Source organism: Gopherus flavomarginatus, chromosome 1 (genome assembly GCF_025201925.1).
Source record: "Gopherus flavomarginatus isolate rGopFla2 chromosome 1, rGopFla2.mat.asm, whole genome shotgun sequence".
NCBI lineage: Eukaryota > Metazoa > Chordata > Testudines > Testudinidae > Gopherus > Gopherus flavomarginatus.
This window is the reverse complement of record NC_066617.1, coordinates 117,528,196-117,551,314: the sequence shown is the minus strand read 5'-3', so window position 1 is coordinate 117,551,314 and position 23,119 is coordinate 117,528,196. Positions and strand designations below refer to the sequence as shown.

The window sequence follows — 23,119 nt, the reverse complement described above, 5'->3', positions numbered from 1 at the left end:
GATGGAGCCCTGAGTCCCGAGGGAAAGGGTAGGTACTTAAATTGAACAGGTTTCTTCCTGAACCTCCTGGGTAAGGATAGGGCCTTACACCCTGAGCCCTTGGAAGGGAAAGGGTGGGGGTACTTAAATTGACTGGGTCACGCCTTGAGCCCTCAGTAAGGTTTATGCGGGGTGCCCTAGATTTTCCTCAGGTAATACACCAGCAGGATACCCAATCTGTATTTTGTCCTTGACTGCTAATTTAAGTGCTAAGGAAAACCCTAACGTTAGATGTTATACCATTCATAGCTTTCTCCATTTCCAAGGTAAAGCCTGGGAAACCATGAATCCTAGTCCTCATAGGAATCATATTCCCCCATTCCACAAATTGTGGTATTCATTGAAGAGCCCACTATTACCCAGAAGCACCAATCTCCCTTTCTCGCTGTGACTGACACGCTTCTTCACAGCTCAGTCTCAGATAAAAACCACATACCACCCCAGCCCTCCTGAATCCCTGCAAAGTAGCATTTCTTATTTGCATGGCTTCCACTATACAAGGAGGAACAAGGATGCTTATGATCGAGGTGAAGACACCACTGACTCAAAATCATTGGCATATCTATGAAAGACCTTGTCTGAGCTCCTGGGAACAGTGACTCAGTCTAGCTTCACAGATCAGCAACTCAACACAGAGCCCAGTTTGCTGCTCTGGTGTATTTATTTCAAAGCTTAAGCTGCTTGCCAAAGAATACTGCTGTTCACTCAACAGCTGGAAGAGTATAAGAGTGGGTTTTTATCCTCCCAAGCTGGGCAGGAGGGTTAGTGGGATAGAGTCACTGCAATATGAATTTAAAACTAATTTGTGGTCAGTTAAACTTCTGCTACACTATGATAATGTGCCCCGGGCAATGAGAAGGGGATATACAGCAGATAATGCTCAGCATTGCCAGGGAGGTTTGACCCTCTGGCCAGACTCCTGCCCCTAGTTTGGCAGGGAATGGAAAGTAGCACACCTCCCCAGGAGGGGAAGGAAGGAAGGAGTATGTACCTTTCAGGCAAAATGAAGAATGACACAAAAAGGTCTGAGAAGAGCTACATCCAATTCTCCTCAACTGAAATGCAGTGATGAAGCATCACTGCTTTAACACAGCACTCCCACAAAGTGTCTCTGCTTACCTTGTGATAAACCCTGGGCACTGGGGAAGACTGCATGCTGCAGTGGAAAAGGAGCACAGGTGAAGGACAGGGTAAGCTAACAGCGCATGTTTCCTCTTAACAAAAATGCTGTCTCAATGACAAAGAGGGAGGACAACAGCACTTGGCATGCAAAAATGTATTAAGCATTTATAGCATACATACTTACTCTTTGTTCCTGAAAAAGCCACACGTCAATAGCACAGCACAGCTTTCAATTTGTGTAATTGGAGAAGGGGACAGGAAAAGGGTCAATGTCTCTCTCTGGGATCCAGGAAATGCCCTTCTAGTATATTTTTTTCCCAGTCCCCTGACACTTGTTGCACCTTTTGTGCACTCTGAAGGCAAGAAGTGATCTTCGAACGTATGCTTTTGGGCCCCAAGCAGAAGATCTCAGTGCTGAGTTAGCAGTACCAAGAGGCGCTGAACTCCAAAGACAAGGAAATCACCTTAACCCTCCTAACCTTTGGTGGGAGAATTTTAATGAGGGACACCTGGAACCCTATCCAGCATGTCACTGCTGGAAGGATAATGGCACCTATGACTCTGCCCAAGCTAAAGGACCTTCCACACCACTCCTAAGCTTAGGCAGTAAGTGGCTAGGTCTACAGAGGTCTCATTCCCTCTCACTCCAACTATTTGGAGCTACCCTGCTGTCCGCATGCACGCCCAGGTTAGCAAGCAAAGCCTCACATGTGGCTGCACACAGCATTCCTGGTAGGTGGAGCTAGATACCTCAGTCCCAACAGGGGATGCTGGCTCCTTGCTCCTAAATGGCACTTCCTGGGAAAGTTCAGTGGGGTGGGGCGATAGTCCCACAGGAAGCGAGGATCCTAAGACCCATGTCTGGCAGCACCAGGGCCAAGGAAGAGGTTGGGCAGGGCATCATGCAGGGAGGACTCTGTTTGGATACTGATGCACTCATGTGACGATGTAGCAGGCTCCTCCAATACGAGAGCAGTGAGCCAATAGGCCAGAGTAAGGGGCCCCAGAACAGAAGCCACCACTATGGAGTGAATGCAGGGCTGGCTCAGTCCCCCTAAAAATATTTTCCCAGCTACCAATGCTCTTCAATAATTAACAGTGCACATTCACTTTAAAGCATAATGGAAATACCAAGAAGATGTGTCCAGATGTTGCCAGTCTCTGTGTGTATTCTGAAGATGCTCTTGAAGCAAGCACGGAAGGAGGGCATAGGTGGTCTGTGTCCATGCAACAGATAGTCATTATCCTTTAGCCAGTCAGGGAGAACATCATGGGGTATGACCCGCCATCGGCCCTCCCACACCTGGAGGTTAAGAGTGCATGGTTAGAGTCTCAGCCAGTAAAGTCGCATAAATGGCAGGCATGACAAAGGGAAAAATAGGAAATCCTGAGTTAGTGTCAGTGCTTTAAAGTAACCAAAATTAATGAAGTCAGTCTAGGGAGCAGAGAGTTCCCTTTGGGACAGACATATCTTTGTGCTCAAGTCCCAAGTTGTCCCAGTCCCTATTCTACACACCACACTAATGGTATGAACTTGAGCTAGTGTTTCCACCAGTGCAGGAAGTGGAATACTTCAAAACTCCAACAAACAGAAAGACAACCAAGCTCATTTTAACTGCTCAACAAAGGCCAAAAGTGGATTTAATTTGCATGTCAAATATCAGAGGGGGAGCCGTGTTAGTCTAGATCTGTAAAAGCAGCAAAGAGTTCTGTGGCACCTTATAGACTAACAGACGTATTGGACCAGGAGCTTTCATGGGTGAACACCCACTTTGTCGGATGCATTCACCCACAAAAGCTCATGGTCCAATACGTTTGTTAATCTATAAGGTGCCACAGAACTCTTTGCCACTTAATTTGCATAGTTAGGTATGTGGTAATGATTCAGTATTTGGAGGGAGGGGTGTCTTCCCGTCCACCTTACTGAGGAAAGCTAGATGCGTCTCTGCTCCATCTCTAACAGAGAAAAGTCCTGAGCAGAGTCCCATCTCCCCATACAAGCTCATTCCTGATTGTATGCTCACTAGTGTTTGATGCAGTCTAAAATGTTAAATCTAATATGACGGTCAGTACTATTTCAGTTATCTAGAATGCATAGAGGGGCATTAAAGTCAAGTGAGAAGTATTCTTTTCCCTATGGCTAAGCCTGATGCCTTTCCAGCATTGCCAGCCCAAGCAGCAGAGGACTGGCAAGGTCCTGAACTCTGATGCTCTAACTGTAGATCTACACCATTCCCAATTTTTGTATTCCTTCTTACATATTTATGTGCCCACTCCTGTAGACGGTCCCCATTGCAAAAATCACATGCACTCCCTCAATGGCACAGAGCAAACAAGATGCATGTAATCTTCAGTCTGGCTCCTCAGCTGGCATTGCAAGGCTACACACAGGCATGGCACAGATGCAATCGTCTTTGGGATTTGCTCACTTAGCAATAAGAATATAGGAGCAGAGATGCATGCATTAAAGTTAGGGAATCCTGCAGGCATTAAGGTTAGGGAATCCTGCAGCTGTTAATGTCAACTGCTGGGTTCTCATTTCTGTTTTAACAGTGAGGACCTAAAACAATTTCAGGAATGCTGCTGCTTTGTTTTCCTTTGAAGGGACACTTCCTACTGCCAGCCCTCTCTAGACACGACTACCACAAGACAGCTCAAAAATGAGTCAAAGTAACCAGCTCAAGTAAGGCCTTGGCTACACTCACACTTTACAGCGCTGCAACTGGGGTGTGAAAAAACTCCCCCCGGAGCGCTGCAAAATACAGCGCTGTGAAGCGTCAGTGTAATCAGGGCAGCAGCGCTGGGAGCGCGGCTCCCAGTGCTGCACGCTACACCCGTAAGGGATGTGGTTTACATGCAGCGCTGGGAGAGCTCTCTCCCAGCGCTGCCGCTCTGACTACACTCATACTTCAAAGCGCTGCCGGGGCAGCGCTCCCGCAGCGCTGCCGGGGCAGCGCTTTGAAATTCCAAATGTAGCCATACCCTAAGACACTCTTAAAGATGCTGTTTTACAGAAGAATTAACTATGTTTTGCTTCACATGCAGCAAGAAGGGGGAGGGGGAGGTGTTTCCATTTTTGAGAAAGCAGAGGAACAATACTGTTTAAAACACAAAACATGCTCAAAGCACTGTATGAAAATGCAACCTTGATTTCCGAGGATCCCTCTACCAACGGCAAACAGCCATTAGTAATATCCACAGTAATAAGCATGCCACAGGCAGCACTTCACCCAAACCCAGAATTAGAGCATCAGCCAGAGACCAATACAATATATTCCTCACAACTTTAACAGAACTGAGATTCATGACCAGCAATATCTACATAGTCCACAATGGATTTACTTGGATGGACTTTTAAAAGAACCTGTTCTTCTATTTGGGTAGCAAAGTCTGTTTTACAATGGAAGCAAATGATGATGTGGAGGCAAAAAAAATGTGCATGTCTGCAAAAGTCTGGAAAGAGCTGTCCTTATAAATGAAAGCGTCTTGAACCAGAAACACTGGAAGCTGAGCGCTTTTATTCCGCCTGCAGACACACAGATGTTTCCCAAAGGGGACTCATTAGCTGCAATATCAGCTTTAAAATAAATTTCAGAATGTAATCTCTATTGTTCCATGCTTTCTAGTTCATGCAGTTATAGCAGGGGTGGGCAAACTACAGCCCATGGGCCAGATCTGGCCCATCAGGGCTTTGGATCCGGTCCATGGGACTGCCACTCCCGTGGCACCGTGGGCCCCGCACTGCTCCAGGAAGCGGTCAGCACCGTGTCCCTGCGGCCCCTGGAGGAGGTTGGAGGAGGCAGACGGCTCCATTTGCGGCCCTTGCCTGCAGGCACCACCCCCCGCAGCTCCCACTGACCAGGAATAGGGAACCCCCCTCACACTCCCTCCTGAACCCCAATCCCCTGCCCTACATGCAGTTTCCCCACCTTTGAGTTATACCATACCTGGGATTCAACACAGCAGCAGCAGCTGATAAATAGAGAATCGCTCAATGACCAATTCCATTGTGTGCCTGCTGTTCCTCAGCTTATTGCCAACACAGTTTACTTCGGGAACAAGGCCCGTTAGTTTCATTTAGCTACCAGGCTCAAGTGATCATTCTGGATAGATTTGTTTTCTTTATATATTGCTTACCTTACACACAAACTCTTCCATTTTCTCCATAGCATGGTGGGCTTGTAAAAGAGGGGACATACCCATAAACCCTTCATCTTCCTGAGCTGGCTCATCATCATTACAGTCACATTCCTCAGAACTCTGGAAGAGAAAAAACAAACATTTCATATAAAAACTGACACTGAAAAGAATGATCTTATGTTTTACACCAAAACCAAACATGGGTTAACTGTGGAGTTGAAATTTCAAATTCAAGACAAGGGGTAAAATTTTCAGAAAAGTGACTCAGATGCTTTTTAAAGTGTTATCCATGTTTATACCACGCACAAAGAAGTCTGGAAAATTCAGTGAAATTTTGTACAGTTGTGTATTTCGTTAGAATCAGCAGCTATAAAGTCCATAAAATGATGAAACCCATTCCCCTACCAATGTGGGATTACATCCTACACATAGTTTCAATCTCTTCTCTGTTTTAGTACTAAACTCTTGAAAAGATGCCACAAATTTTTTTAATTCTGGTAGCCCAGGATAAACCAGGGTGAGGCTGCAGTCAATTTCAGTGCAAGATTTGCAAGCCTTATACTTCAGACTTGATAAAATTTACCTAAATTTGATTAATTTTACTCAAACCTGCTTAGCTGAAAATTATGCCTATTGGAACTGTGCTATGAAGTGTTGATTTGTTCATTTCTGCTGGTCCTGCAAGATGTTCCAATAATAAAACCAGGAAATCAGAAGTTGGACAGAGGCATACAGATATGTGGAAGATGGTGGCATAAAAATTTTATTAAGATGATGTTTTTTAAAAAAAGTGAATGGTACAGAGTTCAACTGTAGAAGTTCAGGGTTATCAGGGAATAATGTACAAATTATCAAGGTGTGCCAAATTCAGTTTAAGATTGGATGGCATAAGGAATACAAAATCTGCAATATCCTTGATTGGGGATAAAAAGTTAATGGGTCAAAGTACAGACATTGAGATATATGGGTATGTTGTTCATATAACAGCTATGTTCAGGTGTGGAGTATAAAGCAACTAAGCCAAAAACACTTTCGAATGGAAAGGTTCAAATACTAGTTACAGGAAAACACTGTATAGACAGAGGCCAGGATTTTGATGTGGAAATAAAAAAATGAAACTCCAGAATCCTGTTTTATAAGGCAGGAATATAGATGGAGGGGTTATATCAATCACAAGAGTCATTAGCTATAAATCCCATGCCATCCATTCTTCAGCACACTAAAATGCAGAGGACAAAGCAAGTGAAGACATGCTTTGGTCATTCCAATTTCAGTAAATAAAGAAACAGGTCACTAAATTCTGCTTTGTTTATTAGAAGTGATCTGTATTACCAGGGACTCAACACTTCCGCTGCCAAGGTAAATCTTGAGGAGGCAGCAGGAGGAAAGAGTCATAGCAATATTGAGTAGGGGAAGGGAAGGGAAGCCTTTTGTGCCCTTCAAGTCTCTGCTCTAGAAAGCTGCCAAGAGTTCAAGTGGCCAAGTCACATTCAAAGATTTGCAGGCCAGAAGGTTCCAGAATGATTATATCTGACCTCATGTATGATAGTCACAGAACTTCACACCTTAGTAACTCCTGCATCAAGCCCAATAACTTATAGTTAACTACTGCATCTCTTAAGGAAAACTTCCAAAGTTGATTTAGTCTCTTCAAGATATGGAGAATCTGCCATAACCCCTTTATATAACGTACTAATGGCTGATTACCCTGAATGTTAATTTGCACTTTATTTCCAGTTCGAATATTTCTACCTTCAACTTTAAACCACTGAATCTTATGTCTGTTTGCAAGGATAAACAGCTAGAATTAAAGAGAGTCTTCTCCTAGTGCAAGTACTTCTAGACCATGATGATGCCTCTTAATCTCTTCAACAAGCTAAAACAATTAAACTTTTATTGTAATGAGTGTTTCTTAGACGTAGATTCATTCTTGTAGCTCTTTTCTAAATTCTCCATTTTTTCAACATCCTTCTTAATGTACTAACACCAAAACTGGACACAATTCATTTGACAAGACCTGTTTTCCATGAAATTACATTGTCACAATTTTATTTTTGTCCTTTTATTCTTCAGTGATAATCTTGTAACAGCCTCCGCATTATTTTGTTCAGGATCAAAGCCAGGCTTCCAGACCTACAGTTAGCTGGTAACCTGGTTTACTTTTTTTAAATACTGGCACAGCAGTGACTCCTGTCTCCCTCTGGAACTTGCCCAAGTTTATTAAAATCTAACAGCAATGATGCAAAATTCCTCAGTCAATCCTTAAAACGCTTGTGTGGAAGTTATTCAGGCCAGACTTTTTTAAATTTTTATTATATAAGTATTTTAAAGAAAGGAGGATAGTAAACAGCTGTTGGAATAGAATTGAAAGTAAACATAACATCCAGCTTCATTCCAACTACAGAAAACATCTCTGCTTTTCAGCATCATTGACAATTTTACCATCTCCACCCACTAATAGGACCTCTATCATTAGGATTTTTTATTCCAGATTTATTTTTTTAAATGCCTTTAAGGTTTGGATCCACTTTGCACTACATTACTCTGCATGCTATAAGGCCTCCTTCGGATAGGTCAGCCCTGTTACAATGTACACTTTCCAAGATCAGGCCTTACAGAAAGGTAGGGCTGGAATTTGAATTCCAACACATCGGAGATGGGCTACACAGATAGGCCAGCCTCAGTTACATTAGGGAATCCCTTTTTGTCAGACTACAGCAGAATCAAATAAGGTGTTCGAACTTACAGGTCTCAGTTTTTAAAACAAGAGGGGCTGGAGGCAAGGGATCTTGACTGAAGGATCTTAAATTAAGGAATCCATTATTCCCCTACCTCACTAGTCTATCAGAGCCTAAATTTGTTGAACCTCAGGATACACTGCAATGCCCAAAACATCAGGCTTTTTTTATTTCTAGAATGAGAGGGAAAAGTTTTAATTTGGGTGGATTTTGGGGGGATTAGAGGACTAGTTAATTATGAACTACAGCCAAATTCTGCTTGCATTTTGGACATCTGCTACTAAATGAATAAAATAATGCCAAGCTCCTTACAGTAGAGACAGCAGGAATTGAGACAGCAAGCATCTTGAGACCTGGCACCATTAGGTCATTGAGACCTGGCACCATCAGGCGCCATATACACAAGCCAAATTGCTGCCAAGCAACAGTGGTTTTTTTCCACCTCCTTCCCGCTATCAGGCTATAAAGTTAACATTCAAGAAAACATTAAGGCATTAATATTTAATGTGAGCCACAGTGAGGTTTTTCAAATACTAATTTTTTTCCCCAAAAAATAAAGTATCTGGTTAAGAAAAGGATGTGATACTTTGGTTCTTACTAAGGTACATACTGAAATGTATTTCAAATGTAGAAACATTAACTCCCTCTCCTGTGCTCTCCTATGTCCCATTAGACTGAATGAATGAGGACTGCAAATGTTAGAGAGGTAGAAGTATGTCACTGGAGCATGACATTAGCCTAGCTTCCTAGAAATCCAACCCTGCCAGAGATGAGGCATTTTTAGAAGCTTTCAATTCTCATCAAATTTAGACAATAAGAAAAGCTGGTTTGTGCTTTGCAGTAGTCCTGTATGAATGCTATTGTCCGACTGATTTCACAAGGGGAATTATCTATTTGATTTAGATTCTTATTCTTGGGTAAGCTTTCCCACTGCTGTGCAGAGTTGGAAGCAGAGTAGAGATAGAGTAAGGAGTTGTTTGATTTTGTTTTTTTAAATGGTGTTCAGTGTATACAAAACTTAAGATAGATACCTTCTGGAGATGAGGGGAGAAAAAACAAGCACAAGTTGGTGTGAAATTAAGTACAGGATATCATAACTTCTGCCTGACTACAATTCCCATTATTCCTTGAAGATTACTAGCTGGGTAGTACAGTACATAATGTCACCCTGACACATGGCCAGGAAATGCTGTCTCAGGTCTTCAGTTTTAATTGAAGAACATAGAGGCAAGGCAACTAGTATCAAACCCAAAAGGAGCTTTTACAGAAAGAGTCAGTTTTGTATTTTAAATATACAAGCTTCAGAATTTTACCCTTTCCCCCTTCACCACAAAGTTCTGTTAAAATGTTGACAGAAAGGTCTATAAATAGATGCTTCTCATGTCACACACCTGTTATACACAATGCATTATGTGAGGCAATAAGGAGGGGATGAACAGTTTTCTAGTGTTATGCATTGCCCATTCCAGATATGAATACTGCTGTTCAACTACATGGCAACTAGAGACTCCACTGATATGAAGTTATGACCTGCCCCTGAAATTAGGAGTGGTGGTGCAGTCACTGAGGGAGGAAGCCAGCCACTGCAATGAGCAAACATTAAATCATGTTCCAGTGCCCATAATGGAAGCACACTTTTTATTGATTTCAGTAATACAGGATGTTTTATGCAGTGGCCTTTTCCATTTCATACTGGTAAAATTCTGAATACAAGTAGACTTGCTTCCGGTGAGATTTCTGCTGTAGCTTAATATTCTGATTAAAGGAGAACATTACCTATGAAAGCAAGAGTGCCCTGGGCATTTCTACAGCACCTTCTGTCAGAGGATCTCAGTGTTTTTTAAAAAAACCATTAGATGGATTTAGGGTAACACCCATGTGAACAGAGTATTATCCCTACTTCAGAGAGCCAGAGAATCAGTAACTTGTCCGTGATCACAGAAAGTCCACTGGAGAGCTGGGAACAGAACCAAGTCCTTGTGACACCTAGCTATTAAACAATTCTTGCATAGCTACCAACATTCCCACTGCAAAACTTGATAGTCCTTCTGAAAATATATCCAAAGTTCTGCTTGCTGTTTCTTTAAGACCTCCCACCACTAGGAGCTGCTGTGCACAGAAGGGAAGAGTGGTGAACCCCCATCTGCCCTGCTGTTTGATCAGAGCAGAAAGTTGTTCAGAAGCAAGGGTGGCTCAAAGCTTGTGTATTTAAAATACAAAACTAACTGACTTTCTGTAAAAGCTCCTTTTGGGTTTGATACCGGCATTCAGAAATCCCTGCCCACTCAGCATTAGGACCCAACCTAGATCCACAGTGGAGATGGAGGTAGCTCATTTCCCCCTTCTCCATCATAAGGATTTGAGAAGTAGAAAACTTGATTTAGCGAGTGAGGACAGACAAATGGCAAAATGGGGGAAGATAGAGGAGATAAAGCACTTCAAGGAAATGAACAGCAAAGTCTTTGGGAGGAGAGCGCCACTCCCTTGTGGGAGTGCATTTTCATAGAATCATAAGATATTAGGGTTGGAAGAGACCTCAGCAGGTCATTTAGTCCATCCCCCTGATCAAAGCAGGATCAACACCAACTAAATCACCCCAGCAAGGGCTTTATCAAGCCAGGCCTTAAAAACCTTTAAGGATGGAGCTTCCACCACCTCCCTAGGTAACCCATTCCAGTGCTTCACCACCCTCCTAGTGAAACAGTATTTCCTAATATCCAACCTACACCTCCCCCACTGCAACTTGAGACCATTGCTTCTTGTTCTGTCATCTGCCACCACTGAGAACAGCCTAGTTCCATCCTCTTTTGAATCTCCCCTTCAGGTAGTTCAAGGCTGCTATCAAATCCCCCCCTCACTCTTCTCTTCCACACACTAAGTAACCCCAGTTCCCTCAGTCTCCCCTCATAAGTCATGTGCCCCAGCCCCCTGATCATTTTCGTTGCCCTCCACTGGACTCTCCCCAATTTGTCCACATCCCTTCTGTAGTGGGGAGACCAAAACTGGATGCAAAACTCCAGGTGTGGCCTCACCAGTGCTGAATAAAGGGGAATGATCACTTCTCTCCATCTGCTGGCAATGCTCCTAACTAATACAGCCCAATATCCCATTGGCCTTCTTGGCAACAAGTGCACACTCCTGACTCATATCCAGCTTCTCATCCACTAATCCCCAGGTCCTTTTCTGCAGAAGTGCTGCTTAGTCAGTCAGTCCCCAGTCTGTCACAGTGCATGGGATTCTTCCTTCCTAAGTGCAGGACTCTGCACTTGTGCTTGTTGAACCTCATCAGATTTCTTTTGGCCCAATCCTCCAGTTGGTCTAGGTCACTCTGGACCATTTCCCTACCCTCCAGCATATCTACCTCTCCCCTCAGCTGTGTGTCATCTTCAAACTTGCTGAGGGTGCAATTCATTCCATCATCCAGATCATTAATAAATATGTGGAACAAACCAGCCTCAGGGGCACTCTGCTTGATACCGGCTGCCATCTAGACATCAAGCCATTGATCACTACCTGGTTCAGCCCAACAATCTAGCCAGCTTTTTATCCACCTTATAGTCCATTCATCCAATCCATACTACTTTCACTTGCTGGCAAGAATACTGTGGGAGACAGTATCAAAAGGGTTGCTAAAGTCAAGATACATCACATCCACCGCTCTCCCCATATCCACAGAGCCAGTTATTTCATCATGAAGGCAAGCAGGTTGGCCAGGCATAACTTGCCTTTGGTGAACTCATGTTAACTATTCCTGATCACCTTCCTCTCCTCCAAGTGCTTCAAAATGGATTCCTCGAGGATCTGCTCCATGATTTTGCCAGGGACTGAGTGAAGCTGACTGGTCTATAGTTCCCCAGGTTGTCTCTCTTCCCTTTTTAAAATATGGACACTATTTGCCTTTTTCCAATCGTCTGGGACCTTCCCTGATCACCATGAATTTTCAAAGATAATGGCCAATGGCTCTGCAATCACATCAGCCAACTCCCTCAGCACCCCTGGATGCATTAGATCTGGACCCATGGACTGGTGCATGTCAAGCTTTTCTAAATAGCCCTTAACCTGTTCTTTCACCACTGAGGGCTGCTCACCTCCTACCCATACTGTGTTGCCCAGTGCAGCAGTCTGGGAGCTGACCTTGTCTGTGAAGATCAAGCAAAAAAAAGCATTGAATACTTTAGCTTTTTCCACATCTGTCACTATATTGCTTCCCCCATTCAGTAAGGGTCCCACACTTTCCCTGACTTTCTTCTTGTTGCTTACTTACCCGTAGAAACCCTTCCACAAAAGCTTATGCCCAAATAAATGTGTCAGGGTATGGCTACACTTGCAGCTGTACAGCGCTGGGAGTTAAACCTGTCTTCGTACAGCTGAGTAGGGAACGTGCTGCAGTCGGTCCACACTGACAGCTGACAGCGCACTGTCGTGGCCACGTTTGCAGTGGCATTGGGAGCGGTGCATTATGGGCAGCTATCCCAGCGTTCGAGTGGCTGCAACATGCTTTTCAAAAGAGGGGGGTGGGTGGAGTGTGACAGGGAGCGTGGGGGAGAGAGCGGATTTTTGGAGCCGACACTCTGTCAGCAGCTGCCTTGCAAGTTCTGACCCCCTCCCCAACCCCCCTCTCACTCATTGAAAGCAAACAGCAGCTGATAAGCAGCCTCCCTGAAACGGACCCCCGGTCCCTCCCTCCCGCGTGATGTGCCGCTTCTCTCCTTGAGCCCCCTCCCTCCCCCTCTCTTCAAGCAAAACTAGTTGTGGGCGTTCCAAAGGGAGCCCCCCAGCCTCTGCTCATTCACAGCAAACAGTAGCTGTTTGTTTTTTGGATGAGCAGCTTTGGGAGCCCGGAGTTCACAACAAAATAAAGAGAGGCATCACAACAAAACAAAGAGAGTAATCTTTACTTAAAAGGATTAAGGGAAGCTTCTGGAGATCAGTTATAGCGTACTAAGATAATTCCCTGTTTACACTGGCACCCCAGGGCTGCAGCAGCAGCACTATATTCTTTATTCCTCACGTGGAGGTGGAGTACAAGCAGCGCTGTAGCCAGGGACATATAGCGCTGCATGTGCCTTGCCAGCGTGGACAGAGAGTGAGTTACAGCGCTATAAAGCCACCAATAGCACTGTAACTCTCAAGTGTAGCCAAGGCCTTAGTCTCTAAAGTGCCACAAGGACTCCTCATTGTTTACTTCCTAGGGCAGGGGTTGGCAACCTTTCAGAAGTGGTGTGCCGAGTCTTCATTTATTCACTCTGATTTAAGGTTGTGTGTGCCATAATACATTTTAACGTTTTTAGAAGGTCTCTTTCTATAAGCCTATAATATATAATTAAACTATTGTTGCATGTAAAGTAAATAGGTTTATAAAATAAAATGTTTAAGAAGCTTCATTTAAAATTAAATTAAAATGCATAGCTCCCTGGACCGGTGGCCAGGACCCAGGCAGTGCAAGTGCCACTGAAAATCAGCTCGTGTGCTGCCTTCAGCACATGTGCCATAGATTGCCTATCCCTGTCCTAGGGCTTCAAAACAAATACATTATCATCTCATTCCCACAGTCTGATGTTGTCTGATACAAGGAAGTTGGGCTTTATTAGTACTTTAGACAGGGGACAAAGTCAAAGCAAAAAACAAGCCTGCAGTATAAGGTGTCTTACTGCTCTCTGCAACTGCAATGTTAAGTATCCCAATTATGTAGTTACACTTCACACCTCATTTTTGTTTCTCATTAAAAGATCATATACAAAACAAGTACAGGAATGCTGTGTGTGGTTGATAGGCAAGGATGATATTTTAATTGAACAAAATCAGAAAATTAAGATTCTTACATCAAACCTAACATTGCCCCTCATTCATGTAAATAGCCCAAACATTGTCTGATTTCAATGCACTAGCATGTAATAGGGTCTTTCACTGCCAAGAAGCTGCAGTTATGGTTTCTGTAGGAACCTGAATTAAAGATTTCCTGACTTTTATCATTCAAATGCCAACCTTACATTTATATTAGTGTTGTTTTTGTATGTATGTACATCTAGCTTCATAAAGAATAATTTATCTAGGAACAGAATACACAGCTGGTTACATAGTGTTCTATAATTACTGGCTTTTTTAACCTATTTCATCCTTAATATGGATATAAAAAAATTGCTCACACTCACCTTCTATGTAATCTGTGATATCTGATAATCAGTCAAAGGATTTGTTTAAAGGCCTTGTGGATGATAGAAAGACCTTTATTTTAGTCTAAGGTAGAAGAGTGACTCAAATTTGTGTCCCTCCAAGACAAGAGAGAGTCAACATAGGTTGCTCCTGCTTTTCATAAAAAGACTTTAGCCAGACTGGAAAAAGAGCAGAGCTCTGTGTTCCAGAACTTCTCTTTATAGGGCTCCTTTCCTGAGCATGTCCACCAGCATCCCTCTTTTAGATGTGCTCAGACACTACCACGCTGAGGGTAGTATAAAAATAGAAAGTAGTATTCAAGCATTAGTATTAAGGCCTTCTATCCAGGTCAGCTCACTTCCAACTACTTTGGTTCTTGTCTTGCCTAATTTTGGTCTCCTTCTCACTGTTTTTAGCATCTACTTTTCAACTGATCATTGGGCCTGATGTAATAGCACACTGTTTATCATAGTATGTCTGTTATGACTACACAAATATACAAAACATAAAATATACTTTTTAAGTCAAGTGGGCAACAGTGAAAGGACCCTTGTAATATTTACCTACCACTTTTCCCTTTTTATTCCCCCAACACACACACACTCACTACCTCTTCAAGCAAGGAACCAAATCACCTCTAACTACTGTCTTATCTGCATATACATAAGGCAGCCAGACATATTTAAATACAGTACCATCTCATGGTTCTACCACCATCTGTACATACCAGCTTGCCACCCTCTAATGAAGAATCCCACCTTATATGAAAGGGTACCAAGCACTTCGGTCAATCATGAGAGTATAAAGGAGATCATGGAAGTGACCTTCAGTTATTTTACAGTGAATGTCAAGCACACATCCCTCTGTCAAATGAGTGTGTACTTCCCAGGACGATCACAACATGCCACCTTTATGAAGTGTTAATAAAGGAATGAACTGAAAGTTTAGGGAATATATTCCTACACTCCAGACACCTATTCAATAGGGGGGGATCAAAATGTATCCTATTTGCTAACACAAAATTTTGGACTTAGAACATTGGTACACAGGTCTCGTTGTTGCCCTAGACAATGCACTAGACATTAATAGCTAGCTTACTCTTTTCAACTATATTAACAAATCTTAAGTCCCCAGACTCTCTCATCATTGCACAGAAACAAGCCACCATGAAGTCAAACTAAACAAAAATCTAAAGCAGGAGGCAGAGTTGCTTAGGGGTGGATGGAGGAGTGTCAAACTCTTTCCCAAAGAAACCAGTTCTCCTTCAGAGGGTGCTCAAGTGTTACGTGCAATTTCTTGTAGTCAGTTATTAAAAAAAAAATTAAAACATTTACATTGAAAATTCTTCAAGAAAGGACTATCCTCCTGGTCTTGTACAACACCAAGCACACCACTGACATAGCTGAAACCTAAGATAATATTGTTCAATTAAATCTGTCTGTGGTATGTTCATTCCAAAGCACAGCCTGAACCAGAAAGCAGATACTTGCAGTGACTATTAGAAAATATTTAGATTTTAGATATTTAAAACCAGTGATACTCAGATCTCAGTAGTTCAGGAGCCAAATTAGCAATCAACATTATCCAAAAGAGCCACAGTGGTCTTAATTCATTGTTTCATTTACTATTTTCATATATCTATTTATATTTACTTGGCTATTCTGGCCAAGTATTATTTCATCAACTATAGTTAGTTAATAACATAGTAAAAAAATCTTGATTGGTTAATAACTAAATCATACAGTGTCTCCCATAACAGGGTCTGGGTTAATGCCATGTTGAGTTTGACACTGGACTCATTTTCAATCTTAAATCTTTCTGTAAGAAGCACTGAAGGAGGCTAGTGGCATGGGTGGATATGTGGGTCAAGTCATTAATCTCTGCAGGGTGTTTTTTTGTTTGTTTGTTTTTTTAATATAAAGGGGGAAGTTTCACAGCTGCTATCCAGAACCCATGCAACACAAGTTCCCGGGAGAGCACCCTACTAGAAAAGACCCTCCCAATAGCTGGAAATGACTGGACTTCTCACTAGCATACTGTTTCTGACCCACTGGTACCCCCTGCCTAATTCTGCATCTACATCTGGCAAATGAGTTTTGTTCTCTAGCTAGTCTGGTAAATTTTTGAAGTTTCACTTCTGCTTTGAATCTTTCAAGAAATGGGGACACCATTCAAGTGCAGCCTTACTAGTGCAGCACAGAGGAATACCAATATCTTGTCTCACAAAAGATTGCGTGAAGAGGGCAGACTGGCACACAAACAGCAGCAGAAAATTGGAAACTCCTGCACAGTTTGAAATCCACCATAACCTCATCTCTCTCCACCGCCCTAAGAACTGCTTTAAATTAACAGCTATGCTGAGTAATTAAAGCACTCCGACCTTAGCATTTAAAAAATGCTCACCTCACTTTGGATTAAATTATGTTATACAGAACCCTCTGTATTTACTATAACTTCTCAAATTCTATTTTTGCTGGAATCACAAGATCTTCAAAGTCTTTAATGAATGCTGACTGGTGACTCCATCATTGATCTCTGGGACACTTAACTGGATACATCCTTCCAATATGATGAAGCTCGTGAGCAAGACTCCAATCTACACCTCAGACACTCCCTCCCAGTTTATTCCCACTTTGTGATCTTTTGCCTTTAAGAGAACGCAACTGTTCAGGACTCCAAGACAGATTAGTGATTCCTTTCAGTGAGCTGAGAAGAGAGACAAGTACATATTGTCAAATGCATTTAGAATTTAACGTCTCTTCTAATAAAGTTACAACAAACTAAGATATTTGATACTAGAGGAACTCACTTTAAAAATGCTAAAAAACCTGTCCTAAAATAAGCGAGCCAGAAATTGTTTTCTGTTGACAGTTTGAAATTTAAGGCTACAACACAGGAAGCTAACTTGCACTGGGGAGAGGAAAGACCTAACCCATAATAAATAAATAAAAAAATTTAAAAAGAAAGAAAAAGATACAACTTGCCTTACATCAGTGTTGAAAAAACTGAATTTGCCACACATTCTGCATTTCTGAGGTCTCAAACACGTTTCACAGCAAGGCAATCTAGATCTTAAATATCAACAAAATGTCATCTCCTACTTGGAGAGATACCAGCTCCATTCATTATGCAGATAATCATGAAAATAAGAGGTTTTTTTAGGAATTGTTTTGAATAGCCATTGCCTTCTATTTTAATGTTTAGCTGAAGTGTAACTATAACAGCAATTATTCCAAAACATCCAATGCAGTAGTATAAAAATCTTAAGGAGATCAGGAATAGAGTGATAGATAATTAAGAATATCCATGGGCGCTCAGAGAGGTATGAGATATCAGAATTTCTGATAAGGAAGTCACCCCAAACAAGGTTTCCCATATCCTAGTATGGCAATATGAATCAGCACAGGCTTACTACTGATTTCTGTGCGGTCTACTAATGATAAAGTTTTTGCAGGATGCACCACTGTAGGCTCTGCCCTCCTCTTCCTATTCCTTTGCAACTTCATGTCTTTGCATGAAACATGCTCCTCATGCAAATGGCAGCATTGTGAGGAAAGAATCCTTTGGCCCTCCATTGCCTCTACTGCCTTAAACAGCACCATAAGCCCCAACAGTTAAATGGGACATCCACAACTTGTTCCTTTAATCCTAAATGAGGTTCATTTGTCACCTGGCTGCACCGTGATAGCTACAAGAGCCCAAACTAGATGGAAGGAGAAACAAAAATAGATCTGGGACTAGGGTTTTTGATTTCAAAAGGGCTAACTTTAAAGAATTAAGGAAATTAGTTAGGGAAATGGATTGGACTGAACAACTTGTGGATCTAAAGGTGGAGGAGGCCTGGAATTACTTCAAGTCAAAGTTGCAGAAACTATCAGAAGCCTGCATCCCAAGAAAAGGGAAAAAATTCATAGGCAGGAGACCGAGCTGGATGAGCAAGCAAGAAAAAGCAGAAAGCCTACAAGGAGTGGAAGATGGGAGGAATTAGCAAGGAAAGGTACCTTATTGAGGTCAGAACATGTAGGGATAAAGTGAGAAAGCCCAAAAGCCATGTAGAGTTGGACCTTGCAAAGGGAATGAAAACCAATAGTAAAAAGGTTCTATAGCCATACAAATAAGAAGAAAACAGAAAGAAGAAGTGGGACCGCTAAACACTGAGGATGAAGCGGAGGCTAAGGATAATCTAGGCATGGCCCAATATTAAACAAACACTTTGCCTCAGTCTTTAATGAAGCTAATGAGGAGCTTAGGGATAATGGTAGGATGACAAATGGGAATGAGGATATAGAAGTAGATATTACCACATCCGTGGCAGAAGCCAAACTCAAACAGCTTAATGGGACTAAATCAGGGGGCCCAGATAATCTTCGTCCAAGAATATTAAAGGAACTGGCACATGAAACTGCAAGCCCATTAGCAAGAATTTTTAATTAATCCGTAAATTCAGGGGTTGTACCATACAACTGGAGAACTGCTAACATAGTTCCTATTTCTAAGAAAGGGGAAAAAAGTGTTCTGAGTAACTATAGGCCTGTTAGTTTGGCATCTGTAGTATGCAAGGTCTTGGAAAAAATTTTGAAAGAGAAAGTAGTTAAGGACATTGAGGTCAATGGTAATTGGGACAAAATACAACATGGTTTTACAAAAGGTAGATCATGCCAAACCAACCTGATCTCTTTCTTTGAGAAGGTAATAGATTTTTTAGACAAAAGAAATGCAGTGGATCTAAATTTACCTCTAATTTACCATTATACAAGGCACTGGTGAGACCTCATCTGGAATATTGTGTGCAGTTCTGGTCTCCCATGTTTAAGAAGGATGAATTCAAACTGGAACAGGTACAGAGAAGGACTACTAGGATGATCCGAGGAATGGAAAAACCTGTCTTATGAAAGGAGACTCAAAGAGCTTGGCTTGTTTAGCCTAACCAAAAGAAGGCTGAGGGGAGATATGATTGCTTTCTATAAATATTTCAGAGGGATAAAAATCAGGGAGGGAGAGGAATTATTTAAGCTTAGTACCAACGTGGACACAAGAACAAATGGATATAAACTGGACACTAGGAAGTTTAGACTTGAAATTAGATGAAGGTTTCTAACCATTAGAGGAGTGAAGTTTATGGTGGGGATGGTATGATGGGATAGCCTAATTTTGGCAATTAATTGATCTTTGATTATTAGCAGGTAAATATGCCCAATGGTCTGTGATGGGATGTTAGATGGGGTAGGATCTGAGTTACTACAGAGAATTATTTCCTGGGTGCTGGCTGGTGAGTCTTGCCCACATGCTCAGGGTTTAACTGATCGCCATATTTGGGGTCGGGAAGGAATTTTCCTCCAGGGCAGATTGGCAGAGGCCCTGGAGGTTTTTCGCCTTCCTCTGCAGCGTGGGGTATGGCGTATGGGTCACTTGCTAGAGGATTCTCTGCACCTTGAGGTCTTTAAACCATGATTTGAGGACTTTAATAACTCAGACATAGGTTAGGGGTTTGTTACAGGAGTGGGTGGGTGAGATTCTATGGCCTGCATTGTGCAGGACGTCAGACTAGATGATCATAATGGTCCCTTCTGACCTTAAAGTCTATGAGTCTAAGTGACTTCCTGTAATATTTTACACTTTTTTTTCCCCAACATATAGCTTCTAGAGATGTACTCAGCATTAGTTTCCGAGAACGAGAAAGCATTTAGAATGAGCCCGGCATACCAATATCTTTGAAACTTATCCTCTTCCATTTTTATCCTTTAATATTAAAATTCTAAAATCAAGCCTTTATTTTAAAAAAGTATCGTGTTTAAGATTCCACCACCAGGACCACCACCCCCCAAAATAAACACCCTCTTAGTTTCCCAGAGTGGATCAGAAAATTGGTTTATGAGTGGTCTGCATCTGGCAGTAAATACTTCAGGTTTCAGAAGAAAGCAAACTCTCTCCCTATACTGTACCCAGGTTATACATGAAAAATGGGGGAAGAGGAAGATATTCCTTCCTGCACTATACAGGATGGCAGATTTGGTATTAAGCAAAATATGATTACTTAACATGCTTGGATACCAATACTGTGTCAAAGTTAGCAATCCCTTTGTTATTGTTAAGAGTTCAGCAATTACATTACCTGAGTTTCCCACTGCAATTAATTCACACAGAGTTGGCTGATAGTTATTAGTATTTCTTTATTTCCACTCAATTTTTGATGAGCTCCAACTGAAAGATCACTTGAAATAAATGCATCCAACAAAGTAGGTATTCACCCACGAAAGCTCATGCTCCAATACGTCTGTTAGTCTATAAGGTGCCACAGGACTCTCTGCTGCTTTTTTAAATAAATGGCTGTTAGTTTAAATTTAAGACTTCTGCTAACATTTTATTTGTCAGCTAGTGATACCATTCCCCCCCACACACACACTCGCACCCACTTTTAAAAAGAAATCTCATCTGGACATCCATTTGTTAGTCTGATGCCAACTGAACAACTAGAGTATAATCCACTAAAAACAAGCTAAAGATCCACCAATTGCCACCACCCTTTCAGATCTGTAATGCTAGCCAGCTAGAAAGGAGAACTGGCGAGGCATGGATTAGTCTCCTAAAGAGAAGGCTGACCCTGACTCTTCAGGTACATGTGGTGCTCAGACCCTACAGTGGCATGTCCTCTGAAGTTATCAGATATCCATTCCTGAGCTTCTGCCAGGTCAGACTTATGATATTTTGCTGGAGCCACACTATTTACCAACATGGCAGCTGTAAGAAGCTCATGTTTTAACTGCACAAAGAGCGAGAACACTGCTGTTAAGAGAATCTTTTTTGAGCAAAGCCATTACTTGATTACCTTGGGACTTCATGTGGTTAACTGGCAGTGTACATATCTATGTAGTATAAGACTTTAGAGCTCTGGACAGCCTAGGCCTCAAAGCTCAACTGCTTGTTATGCCAAACCACATATGGGCCCTGAAGCTGGCATCATATGGGTCCCAAGACTAGGTTCAGTCCAGAATCACACTAGGGAAAAAAACAGTGCTGAATTTATTCCAAACATCCATTCCTTCCTTCATTTTCTCAGAAAAAAGTGTCAGCATTTGACTCTTTCATTGTGTTTTTAAGCCCCCGGGCAGGGAAGCATGCCCCAACGAGAAAGCTCCTTGGCATGAGAGGCATAGCTCTATATAGTAGTGTTTTGAGGACAAGGCAGTAAGTCAATCATATTCATGTGTACTGGAAAAGAAACAAGCCAGCATGTATAAGATGGATAAAGTGCAAAGTTTGACTTTCAAGTTATTTAATACTTTTTTGAAGTGGCATGCACAAAAGTTAGATTCCAATAACTTGAAGGCATTGGCCATTGTGTGCTGAAGATCTAGGCCAATGGGGGCATTAAAAATAGCAATATTAAAAAGACTACCTTCTCTTTGTGGTCCCTTGACATCCAATACAGTTAGTTTCGTTCTGAGTGAAACCACCATGTCCCAGTGTTGGCGATATCACTTACCAACTGGCCGTTTTCGACAGAAGATGATGTTAATCGGTTTCCTTTTTAAAGACTATTGTACATTTAGATTTACTTCAGTTTATGCCCTTTGTGGTGTAAAAAGCAGCTTTGAAAAAAAGTGCAATGTTCCTAAAAAAATCTTGCCTTAGGGCTTGTCTACACAGTTATTCTAGAACTGCACTTGAAATTGCGCTTTAAAGGCAGACTCTGCTTTAATTTGAATTAGCTTTCAAGTGTAGACAAGGCCTAACTCCCTGTGAGTCAGTCCAATCCAGGCTTCAGCAAGGTGCTGGGGTGGCACTCAGAGCAGCAGCCAGCAAGAATAGCTGTCACAAGGACCAGAAAGAGTGAATTCTTCAGTACTGTGCAAAGCTCTTTGCAGCTTGGCTACTGGTCAATATGTGCTGAATGCCTCCAAGCTATTGGAATTTGGCACTATTCTTCTGCAGGTCACCTTTTAAAAAAATTAACACAATTTAACATAAAAACACTTTGAAATGGTCTTGGAGAATTGGTCATGGATAACTCCCAGCAGGCACTGATTAAAAGAACAGGCACCAATATTCAAGCAGTTGTTTCGGAAAAAGCAGTTGTAGGGTCACTCATTTTGGCCTCTGCAATCTTAACATATTTTTTTAGTTAGAATTAATTACTCCCTTTGTCACTGGATGAAAGAGGGTTTGTTTGCTCTATGTGCATGACCAGCTACGGATCTGTGTGTCAGTGTTCAGTCCTGACAAGCACCGAGATCTCTCCATATATGCATCTGCTCAGGGAAAGGACTGTTTCCCAAAGGGAAGAATGTAAGGGCTGCGAAGAACTACGCCGGCCACAGAAGGTTCTCACATACCTTTCTCCATGGCTTTTGTGGATATGCTAAACCCCAAAGCAGCAGCATGACAAAGGCAAGTTGCCTAACACTGAACTTGCAGAGAAAACACTTAGGGCTTGTCTACACTGCCACTTACAGAGCTGCAGCCTTCCCTGCTCAGGGGTGTGAAAAAAACAACACCCTTGAGCGCTGCAAGTTTCAGCACTGTAACGTGGCAGTGTAGATCATGCTACAGCACTGTGAGCCGCGCTCTCAGTCCTGGTAGCTATTCCCCTCGCGGAGGTGTTTTTTTGGTTTTGTTTTTTTAAACACAGACACAACTCTGGGAGATGGTCTACACTGGGGGGGGGGAAAATCTATCTAAGATACACAACTTCAGCTATGCTATTTGTGTAGCTGAAGTCGACCGCCACAGCTCCCCCATCAACTCCGCTTACTCCTCCTGCCGAGGTGGAGTACAGGCATCAATTTGGGGATCAATGTATCATGTCTAGACAAGACGCGATAAATCGATCTGTGATCGATTACTACCCGCCAGATCGGTGGCGTAGTGTAGACGTGGCCTGGGAGAGCCCTCTCCCAGCACTGGAGCCGCGACTACACAGCCACGTT

General features: G+C 42.3%; 1 protein-coding gene across 2 annotated transcripts in view; it reads right to left on the bottom strand.

Moving 5' to 3' along the window:
• ADIPOR2 (adiponectin receptor 2) overlaps positions 1-23,119 on the bottom strand; it is an 81,071-nt gene that overhangs the window by 8,438 nt on the left and 49,514 nt on the right. For both annotated transcript variants that reach the window (XM_050920956.1, XM_050920963.1), the window contains exons 3-4: positions 5,299-5,421; positions 2,293-2,464 (exon numbers count right to left, since the gene is read on the bottom strand). In XM_050920956.1, coding sequence (XP_050776913.1) covers positions 2,293-2,464; positions 5,299-5,421 — 295 coding nt within the window. The remainder of the gene's footprint in view (positions 1-2,292; positions 2,465-5,298; positions 5,422-23,119) is intronic.